Source organism: Aethalodelphis obliquidens, unplaced genomic scaffold (assembly GCF_003676395.1).
Source record: "Aethalodelphis obliquidens isolate GAN/ISIS:26980383/991018 unplaced genomic scaffold, ASM367639v1 scaffold43, whole genome shotgun sequence".
NCBI classification, from domain to species: Eukaryota; Metazoa; Chordata; class Mammalia; order Artiodactyla; family Delphinidae; genus Aethalodelphis; species Aethalodelphis obliquidens.
The window spans coordinates 15,213,399-15,224,779 of NW_020837987.1; the positions used below are offsets into that span (position 1 = coordinate 15,213,399).

Below are 11,381 nucleotides of genomic sequence, written 5' to 3' on the forward strand. Positions count from 1 at the left end.
GTCAGTGGTACAGGTGTATGTATTTTGTTCTTAACAGAGTAGTGGAAACACCTCACTGCTCTAATTCAAATTTGTGTGTGTGTGGCAAAGTCTACAGAGCATAAAATGGACTCTTTTAACCATTTTTAAGTAGTACACAGTGCCGTGGCTTTGAGTGCATTCACATCGTCGTGCAACCGTCACCACCATCACTCTCCAAACCTTTTTCATCTTCCGAAACTGGAAATCTGCACTCATTATACAATAAGGTTTTGTGTTAGTCTTCTCAGCCTGCCGTAACATAGTACCATGGACCGGGTGGTTTAAAAAACAGACCTTTATTTCCTCACGGTTCTGGAGGCTAGAAGTCCAAGATCAAGGTGTCTGCAGGGTTGGTGCCTTCTGAGGCACCGTCTCTCCTTGACTCGTGCGTGGCGGTCTTCTTGCTGTCTTCATAGGGTCTTGCCTCTTGGTGTGTCAGTGCCCTCATCTCCTCTTCTTATATGGGCACCAGGCAGATTGGACTAGGACCCACTCTAATGACCTCATTTTTATTTATGTCTCTAAAGGTCCTGACTGGGGGGTTAGGACTTCAACATACGAATTTAGTTGGGGGGAAACAGTAGGTTCATAACATTCCCTGTTACCTCAGTGTTTTTATTTCACTTCCTGATACAGGCACATTCTGCCCATGTGCTCTGCCCTCAGATTCCTGATGGGTAAGGAAGGATGAGAAGGAGAAAGAACTCTGGGGCCCTATCCTTCCATTTCCTCCTAGGTCATCATTTTCAGTATAAGCTGTTGGCTAATGCAGGGAACTAATGTGATAAGAAAGGATGTAATCGAATTCTTCAGTCTTTTGTGTTTCTTACAATGTCATTGCCTTCTTCCTGCGTCCAAAGCAAGTTCTGATTTGGATGAAAAGCATAGCCTTTCTGGGGGGCATTGTCACCACCGCCACCCCCCACTTTCTCAGTCTTAGAACACGCTTACCTTTTTATTTTCTTCTACATTAGTTATGTTTTTAACATCTTTATTGGAGTATAATTGCTTTACAATGGTGTGTTAGTTTCTGCTTTATAACAAAGTGAATCAGTTATACATACACATATGTCCCCGTATCTCTTCCCTCTTGCATCTCCCTCCCTCCCACCCTTCCTATCCCACCCCTCTAGGTGGTCACAAAGCACCGAGCTGATCTCCCTGTGCTATGCGGCTGCTTCCCACTAGCTATCTACCTTACCTTTGGTAGTGTATATATGTCCATGCCACCAGATGGCTTCACAGGCGAATTCTATCAAACATTTAGAGAAGAGCTAACACCTATCCTGCTGGAACACACTTACCTTGATTCACGTTGAGTTTCACCAAACTCCCACACGTTGTGATGCTATCAGAATTCTGCCCCTGGGTCATCTTGAATGTTACATACAAAAGGGGCGGGAAAGAACAAGTGTCCATGGTGGGGAGTGGGGTGGGGAGGGGGGTCTTTATTACTAAAGAGAAGTGGGGGATAATAGGAGGAGACCAGCAACCTCTCTCACAGAGAGCTTCTGACTGGACCTCTTTGGCGACATCCGACATGGAGCTGCCCCATCAGATAGAGTTTTGTGCCAAGCTATTGCAGAGAAATGTCCCTCCCTTTTATTCAGACTGTACGTGATCAGCGATGACTGGTCCAATGAGTCGGAACCAAGATAGATAGAACCGGTTTCATTCAGAGTCCAGTTCCGGTTCATCGCACGAACCTGAGAGTTTAATGCAGTGAGACCCTCGGGAGGTGATTGCAGGCTTGCAACACCTCCCAGCCTCCAGAGACTCACTCTCCTGCCTTCAAGCAGACGCCGGAGCTGGCCCTGGCCCATTGCATGCTTGATTCCCTATCACATGGAGCATCTTGTCTGAACCCTAGTCAGGAGCGTGAGGTTTCCCACATCATCAGCCCCTGAACATCCGGAATCAGAGAAGTCTGACCGATGTTGCGGAATTGATTCCCTCCGGAAACACATGCTAATACCAGGTATAGCTCCCCTTAGCCAGCCCCAGTGCTCACCTGGGAGCAGGGGGCAGCCAGGGGAGCAGTCTAGAAGAGCCCTTAATCGCTTTCCGGAGCCCAGCTTTGTTCTTTCTTATCGGAAGAGCAAAACGTCACAGCCCCGCCCACGGCAAAGTCCTGCCTGGAGCAGCCAGCACGGACGTTAATAAGCTTCCACTCCCACCTATGTATCAGGCCTGGAGAGCGCAAGGAATATTAACCTGGAATCTTTGTGGAACTCTAAACAAGGTGGAGTCCTAATAGCCCCCAGCCCCCATCCTTGTGGACCTGCCTGGGCAAACCCCATCACCCCAAGTGCATCCGACCACCAGGGGGAGCCATGGAGTTGTGAAACGCGGCAATCCCGTTCTTGGTCTACATCCTCATGGGGGTACAGTAAGAATTGGACAGAGAGGGTAAATGGCAGGGTCCCCTATCAGCTTCCAGAGAAGAAGGGAGTGGAATGGGAAAATAGTAATAAGATTAACAGTAGCGGGGCTTCCCTGGTGGCGCAGTGGTTAAGAATCTGCCTGCCAATGCAGGGGACACGGGTTTGAGCCCTGGTCCCGGAAGATACCCACATGCCGCGGAGCAACTCAACCCGTGCGTCACAACTACTGAGCCTGCACTCTAGAGCCCGCGAGCTACAACTACTGAGCCCGCGTGCCTAGAGCAACAAGAGAAGCCACCGCAATGAGAAGCCCGCGCACCGCAACGAAGAGTAGCCCCTGCTCGCCACAACTAGAGAAAGCCTGCGCGCAGCAACGAAGACCCAACGCAGCCAAAAATAAATAAATAAATAAAATTTTTAAAAAACCAATAGCACTGTTAATAATAACAGTAATAATAATATTATTATTTCCTATTTATCATACCTATGTAGTGAGACTATAAATCTTGAGATAGATTAGCCCCTGAGTGATAGGGTGGGAACTAGGCATCAGGAAGAAGTTGATAGTGAAAAAATATGAATTGAAAAAGTTGGGGTATTCCCTGGAGATCCAGTGGTTAGGACTCAGTGCTTTCACTGCCGTGGTGGGTTCAATCCCCGGCGGGGGAACTAAGCACAGCGCTGCCAAAAAAAAAAAAAAGATGATCAGGGCAGTGGAGACCTGATCAGGCAGTGATCCCGGTAATTCCCTGGATGAGCAGCAGAGGGCGCGCTACCAACGTTCCCCAGGGAACGTTGAGCTAGATGCGCAGCTGCAAGGGTCCGGACCTCATGAGGCAGTGAGATGTGCCCAGACTCCAGTTTCTAAAGGAAACTTACCTAACCTCTGCAGGCCTCAGTGTCTTCATTTGCAAAGTGGGCATCACAGCTCCTACCTGTATGAATCTGAGAACAAAAACCAGGCTGAATCAAATCAACAACAACACCAAAAAAGCGAGGAGAGAGAGAGGCCCTTCCATCATACGCACCCTGAAATCCAGCCACATCTAAAGCCAGGTCAAACTATGTCCTGAATAAAAAAAAATAAAGGGGCCTCAGGAGGCAGAGACATATAAGACAGGAGCCCCAGACCTGGTGGACGACTCAATACTTAACTCCAATCCACATTTTATCCCTCACTATATATATTTTTGTGGGGTGGGGGGCAGGTTGGGGATTTGGAGTGTACTGTTAAAAACAGAAACAGACCCACAAACACAGAAAACAAACTTATGGTTACCAAAGGGAAAAGGGTGGGGGTGGAGGAGAGAGGGATTAATCGGGAGTCTGAGATTAACATATACACACTACTATATACAAAATAGATAACCAACAAGGACCTACAGTATAGCACAGGGAACTCTACTCAGTATTTTGTAATAATCTATAAAGGAAAAGAATATATAAATCTGAATCTCTTTGTTGTACACCTGAAACTAGCACAACATGGTAAGTCAGCTATACTTCAATTTTTAAAAAAAAAAAAAAAAAAAAAAAAACCCCAGATGCTCTAGAGCAGCGGTTCCTAACCTTTTTGGCACCAGGGACCGGTTTCGTGGAAGGTAATTTTTCCATGGACAGGCGCAGGGAGGGGGGATGGTTCAGGCGGTAATGCGAGAAATGGGGAGCAGCAGATGAAGCTTGGCTCACTCGCTCGCCCTCCACTCACCTTCTGCTGTGCGGCCCAGCTCCTAACAGGCCGAGGACCGTACGGTCCACAGCCCGGGGGTTGGGGACCCCTGCTCTACAGACAGGAAGATGAGATTCAGATCTTGTCTCCAAGCAAGAGCTGGATCTGCTCTCTAGAAAGCGGGGTCATGAAATATCACCATGTGGTAACAGTCTATTATAAGTTGACAACAGTTTAACTTTAATCCCATAACCAAACGCTACGATTTCACCCCCAACACTTCACGCTCTTCGTGTGGCGACTTATATCTTCTGATCTTATGTATCCATTAACAAATAGTGGATACTACAGTTATCCTTAATAATTGTGTCTTTTACTTTCAGACTCAAATTCAAAGTGATTTACACACCACCATTGCCCTGTTACGGTATTCTGTATTTCTCTCTTTATCTGCCTTTACCGGTGAGTTTTATGCTCCCGTATGCTTTCATGTCGTTCTTTACCATCCTTTCGTTTCAACTTGAAGAACTCTCTCAAGCATTTCTTGTAAGGCATTATGCTAAGTGGAATAAGTCAGTCACAGAAAGACAAATGCTTCCTGATTCCACTTCTAGGAAGTATCGAAAATAGGCAAATTCAGAGAAGCAGAGAATGGAGTGGTGGTTGTCAGGGGTTTGAGGGAGAGGAAATGGGGATATAAAGTTTCAGTTATGCAAGATGAATGAGTTCTAGAGATCTGCTGTACAACGTAGCGCCTGTAGTTACCGGTACTGTGCACAGGTAAACTCTGGGAGGTGATGAGTATTTCTCTTATTTTGGTTGTGGTCATTGTTTCACAGGTAAATGCATATGTCCGAACTCATCAAATTGTATACATTAAATGTGTCCCATGTTTATAAATGATATCATATATAAATGATATCATATATAATTATATGATATATAAATTCATATATAAATTATATCTCAATACACAGTTTAAAACAAAAGAAGAAAGAAAATGTGTTGACATCTCTGAACCTCATCACTGGTAAGTGGATCATTACTACTGACCTCGGCAGGTTTTCCTAAGGCTCAGAGGATCTGCTGTAGGTAAATAATTTAGAACAGTAATTAATTGACACTAAATGCTCACCCTAACATGCTTCAACCATAACTGGACTACATCTGGCTAATCACACAAGTCTCAGATAACCTGTCACCTGATTCCAATAGCTGTTGGGTTTAATTAAGACTAGAAGTTGAGGAATTGTTACTGCCATCTGATGGCCACAACCTGATCTCTGCCTCTGAAAATTCCCAAAGGAGGGTGGTCTCAAACAGGCAAGAATGCCCTCCCTCATCCTCGTTTGGTGAACTGCGGTTTCACGGTAGATTCTGTTCTGGCTTCTCTGCACTGGATGGGAGGTTGGTAAAAAGTAGCATTCCAGGAACCTCTGCAGAGAGAGAGGAGGGCTTTTCGTGGCCGCTACACAGGAAATTTTGTAACAGAACCTTACTGCACACTGATACAAACCTAGGTCCTGCCTTCATACCAGACACAGTTTGCTCTTCCCACCACAGAATAAACAGTAGCCTGTGTGAATCAGGCATCTCCGGGCACACGCGTACAAGGTGCTCAGAGCATGTGAAAAGCAAGAGAAACAGTCGCACGTGTTAACCTTGAGTAAAGGAGGTGCTGCCCAGAGCAAAAGCCTCCGTTAAAAAACAAGATTGATGTGGGATGCAAGTTCCAGAGCAGCTTTGCACTTTGAATTAGGCGGAGAGGAACAGCCTTCACCCATGTACTCAAGCATTCTTTCGTAGAAACCTGTAGTGAGCTGCTGTTTGGACCACCTCTTCACGTGGGAAATTACAGAAGCAGAAGTTCAGGTTGTGGCCACCGGATGGTAGTAATGACCCCCCACCCCCACCTTTTAAAACAAACAGATGTTGGGATCAGGTGTGTGGTGATTCAGGGGAAAACCTAGAAGAGCGAGGGCTCTGCTCTTCCCCTGTTCCAGCTCCTGTCACTGAAATGCTGGAATTGCCTATGACCCATCCCACTAAACAGTGAGCGGTGAGGCCAGGTCTTAGTCCCAGCCCCTGGTGCACTGAATGTGTTCACTCTGTATTGCTAATTACACGAAGGAGTGAAAATCTTCCTCCCTCAGCTCACTTGGGGTTCTTCCACACTCTTCTGCCTTTAAAGCCAACTCGGGCCACTCCAGAACTAACCCCCAGCAGGAATAATATGCCAGCATGATGAAAAGTAGTGACTCTCTGATGCCTGCCCGGGAGTGCCTGGGTCCCTGGTATGCAAAGCAGGTTCCAAAGGACAGGACGTGGAGAGGCAGCCAGGAGACGAGGGAGCAGATCTTGCCTTTCCAAGTATCTTGGGTTGTCCGTTGCCCTCTCTGGACTGCAGTGTCTCTCTGAAAAATGAGTAAGTGAGGACCATCTCCCAAGACAGCCTAGCTCTGATGAGAGCAGGTCTCAGACTCCTCTTCTGCAAACACACACAATCTCTCCCTCTCTCTCTCTCTCTCTCTCTGCCCCTCCCTCTCTCCCCCTCCCCCTACACACACTTGTTTTCAGGACTTCCTCTTGGTCTTAGCGCTCTTGGTTCCTTGAAAGAGGGAACATAGACGCCAGAAAAGGGCTTGGTCCTTCCCATTCCAGAGCTGGAGCTGCCCCTACCATCTGGGAATGAGGAAGTAGGATGGGGGCGGGGGGCTGAGGTCAAGCCTGTCACCCCCAGGGCCTCAGGCTGAGCATCTGGATTTCCAGCTGGAAGTGAATAAGTCCTTGATGATACAGGAGGGCTTGTGCATCCCTGTGTCCTGCGCCATCTCCTACCCTCGGGATGGCTGGAATGCATCCACACCTGCCTGTGGCTACTGGTTCCAGAAGAGGGACAAGCCTGGTAAGGATGTACCTGTGGCCACAACCCACCTGGACTAAATACTGCAGGTTGGGATTCAGGGGGTGATTCCAACTCCTTGGGGGACCCTGGGAAACATAGCTGTGCTTTCAGCATCACGGAAACCAGGATGATGGCGAATGGGACATATTTCTTTCCAGTGGAGAGAGGAGAGGCAGAACATAATTACTAATGTGGCTTGCTTTCTTTGCATGTGACAGGTATGGAATTTCCTATGAAGAGGACAAGACGGAATGTGGGGACCCCATGGAACCTGAATGCTACAGACTGGATGTTGTCCCCTGCAGATTCATATGTTGAAGCCTTAACTCCCCAGCATTGACTTATTCAGAGAGTGCTTTTCCAAGATCATTGAGATTCAATAAATGCATAAGGGTGGAGTCCTAAGATTGATGGCCTTATAAGAAGAGGAAGAGAAAGAGCAATCTCTCTCTCCCCGCCACACTCCCTGCCACATGCATGCTATGAGGAAAGACCTTGTGAAGACACAGCAGGAAGGCAGTTATCTGTAAGCTAAGAAGGGAGTTCTCACTAGGAACCAAATTTGTTGACACTGCGATCTCGGACTTGCCAGCTTCCAGAACCGTGAGAAATAAATGTGTTTGTTCAAGTCACCTGGTTGGCATTTTGTGACAGAAGCTGAGCTGACTAAGACAAGTTCCCAATCAGCGGTGGGATTATTCAAACGAGCCCATCAGATCCTCTCGCGGGAACCGGGGGTCAATTGTGAGCGCAGGTGTGGACTCCAGCAGGAGTGGCAGGATGACAGAGTGTCAGCCCAGGACGAAGGGAGGTGGGAAATAGAGCAAGACCTGAAGGCCAGCTGAGGGCACTGTGAAATGCCAGGTGTCCCATGAGCAGCGAGGATGAGGGAAGAGGTGAGAAGAGCCCCCCTCCCCTGATCTACCCTCTTGGCGATCTGGCCTCTTCATTGACCCTGGGCCCACAGCAGGGTCCAAGAGCTGAGAACCTTCCTTCTTGTCCCCTCAGAGTCCAGGCCATGTCCAGTTGATCACTTGTGTCCAAAGCAACCTGCTGACGAAGCCTGCAACCCTGCTGCCCCAGCCCGTGTTTCCACCTTCAGGGTCTCCACCAGATTTGTCTGTGTCTCCCCAGGGCGGGGAGCATCAGGACATGAATAGAGTTGGCTGTGTCTCCTCTTTGCCTCCAGACTCATCACAGACCAGATGCTCACTCTGTGTTTGTTGAGTGAATGAATGAAGGAGTGAATGAATGAATGGGTGAACTGCTTCCAACAGTTACCTAAGACCCTTACTCATCTGTTATGCCCCAGACACCCACACAGAACCACCAACACTCTGTTACCAAACCAAGCTTGGGTCTGCATAGCAAAGCCAATCTACTGATACCAAGATGTGGTGAAGGAGAGTACAGCATTTATTGCAGGGCACCAAGCAGGGAGAATGAGTAGTTCGTACTCAAACGACCTGAACTCCCCTCCCCAGTGGCTTTCAGAGAAGGTTAGTTTTTTTTTTTTAATTTTTTTTTGCTGCATTGGGTCTTCATTGCTGCACGTGGGCTTTCTCTAGCTGTTACGAGTGGGGTTACTCTTCGTTGCGGTGCACAGGCTTCTCACTGTGGTGGCTTCTCTTGTTGTGGAGCATGGGCTCTAGGCGCCCGGGCTACGGTAGCTGTGGTGCGTGGGCTCTAGAGCGCAGGCTCAGTAGTTGTAGCACACGGGCTTTGTTGCTCTGCGACATGTGGGATCTTCCCAGAGCAGGGCTCAAACCTGTGTCCCCTGCATTGGCAGGCAGATTCTTAGCCACTGCACCATCAGCAAAGTCCCTAAATGCATTATTTTTTATTGTGGAAAAATCAGATAAAATAATATTCACCATTTTAGCCAGTTTAAAACATACAATAGTTGGCTTTGAGAACATTCACGATGTTCTACAAACATCACCACTACCTAATTCCATCCATCTGATGTTTTCATCACCCCAAAGAGAAGCCTGGTACCCATGAAGTAGTCACTCCCCACACTCCCCTCCCCAGGCCCTGGCAACCACTGATCTGCTCTCCATGTCTCTGGATCTGCCTATAGTGGATACTTCATACACGTGGAATGTTACAAAACAGTGGCCGGCTTCTCTCTTTTCTGTCCGGCTTCTCTCACTAAACGTTCTCAAGCATCATCCGTAGAGCGTGTATCAGTATCAGTTCCTTTTTGTCTGAATAACATTCCATTGCGCGGATGAGCCAGCTTGTCTCCATCCAGTTAGCAGTGGATGGACGTTTGGGTTGTTTCCACTTTTTGGCTCTTACAATGCTGCTATGAACGTTGCTATACTTTTCCTTTTTATTTTTATTTTATTTTTTTTCGATCATTGATTTCAGTTTTCTCGGGCATGTACCTAGAACTGAAATTTCTGGGTCAAATGTTAGTTTCTAATTTTAAATTTCGGAGGAAATGGCAGATGTTTTCCACACTGGCAGCACCATTTTACATTCCCACCAGCAATATATGAGGGTTCCAATTTCTCCAGATCCTTGTCGACATTATTTTCCTTAAAAAAAATTCGAGCCCGCTGGTGGGTGTGAAGGAATATCTCATCATGTTTTGATTTACATTTATGGAGCGAGTAATGACGTCGTTCATTTTATTCATGAACGTATTGGTCATTTGGAGAATTTTTTTATTCCTTTGGCCGTTTGGAAAAATTGCACTGTTTGCCTTTTTGTTCTTGAATTGTTTTTTGTTTGTTTGTTTGTTTTTCCTTTTTTTTTTTTTTTTTTTGCGGTACGCGGGCCTCTCACTGTTGCGGCCTCTCCCGTTGCGGAGCACAGGCTCCGGACGCGCAGGTTCAGCGGCCATGGCTCACGGGCCCAGCCGCTCCGCGGCATGTGGGATCTTCCCGGACCACATGCATCAGACATCTCTGTCATCGGGCTTCCCTAGTGGCGCAGTGGTTGAGAGTCTACCTGCCGATGCAGGGGACACGGGTTCATGCCCCGGTCTGGGAAGATCCCACATGCCGCGGAGCGGCTGGGCCCGTGAGCCATGACCGCTGAGCCTGCGCGTCCGGAGCTTGTGCTCCGCAACGGGAGAGGCCACAACGGTGAGAGGTCCGCGTACCGCAAAAAAAAAAAATTCTCTGTCATCAAGCATAGAGAATAAGCTTGTGGTTACCTGGGGATCGGGGGGGGATGGATTCGGAGTTTGGGGTTAGCAGATGTGAACTATTATATATAGAATGGATAAACAAGGTCTTACTGTACAGCACAGGGAACTATAGTCAATATCCTGTGATAAACCATATGGAAAAGAATATGGAAAAGCACATGTATTATATGTATATGAATAACTAAGCCACTTTGCTGGACAGCAGATATTAAACACAACTTTGTAAATAACTACGTTTCAATAAAGAAATTTTTTATATCTCTGTCATCAAGAAGCTGTCCTTCTGGATATAAGAAGGATAGAAACATTTTTAAAAAATACGGAAAAATATTGAGTGTGTTTGATGGTAACATGTGTCTGCAGAAGCATCGGACAGGGAGCGAACACGTGACATTCGGGGGCTGTTTTCTGTTGCTGAGAGTGTGCCCGAGGTGATGTTTGAGCGAAGACTTGAAAGTGGAAGAAAGCAGGTTCTGTGTTCCCGTAAGAGACAATTATCCCAAGGGCTTCCAGGCCAATGCAAGTAACCGGAAGCCTTTGAGGAGAGCAGAGACAGGATTGAACTTTCATTTGAAAAGGATCCTCACAGAAATGCAAATCCAAACTACAATGAGGTATCACCTTACACCGGTCAGAATGGCAATCATCGAAAAGTCTACAAATAATAAATGCTGGGGAGGGTGTGAAGAAAAGGGAACCCCTCTGCACTGTGGATGGAAATGTAAACTGGTGCAGCCACTATGGACAACAGTATGGAAGTTCCTTAAAAAACTAAAAATAGGGGCTTCCCTGGTGGCGCAGTGGTTGAGAGTCCGCCTGCCGATGCAGGCGACACGGGTTCGTGCCCCGGTCCGGGAAGATCCGACACGCCGCGGAGCGCTGTGCCTGTGAGCCATGGCCGCTGGGCCTGCGCGACCGGAGCCTGTACTCTGCAATAGGAGAGGCCACAACAGTGACGCATACTGCAAGAAAAAAACAGAAAAACAAGAAAAACAACTAAAAATAGAGTTAGCATATGATCCAGCAATCACACTCCTCGGCATATATCCGAAGAAACCTCTAATTCAAAAAGGTACGTGAAACCCAATGTTCATAGCAGCTCTATTCACAACAGCCAAGACATGGAAGCAACCTGAGTGTCCATCCACAGAGAAATGATAAGGATGTGAGATATATATATGAATATATATAGTGGAATATCACCTAGCCATGAAAAGAATGAAATAATGCCATTTGCAG

The 11,381-nt window shown here is 47.2% G+C and overlaps 1 protein-coding gene and 1 long non-coding RNA gene across 2 annotated transcripts in view; both read left to right on the top strand.

Moving 5' to 3' along the window:
- Positions 1–6,705: 6,705 nt before the first annotated feature.
- Positions 6,706–8,538, top strand: LOC113605679 (uncharacterized). Its single transcript, XR_003427299.1, has 3 exons — positions 6,706–6,979; positions 7,198–7,875; positions 7,988–8,538. It is a non-coding gene; the product is annotated as an uncharacterized LOC113605679 (long non-coding RNA).
- A 1,627-nt stretch (positions 8,539–10,165) lies between these two features.
- LOC113606264 (sialic acid-binding Ig-like lectin 11) overlaps positions 10,166–11,381 on the top strand; it is an 8,373-nt gene continuing 7,157 nt past the window's right edge. The window contains exon 1 of the mRNA XM_027080385.1: positions 10,166–10,183. Coding sequence (XP_026936186.1) covers positions 10,166–10,183 — 18 coding nt within the window. The remainder of the gene's footprint in view (positions 10,184–11,381) is intronic.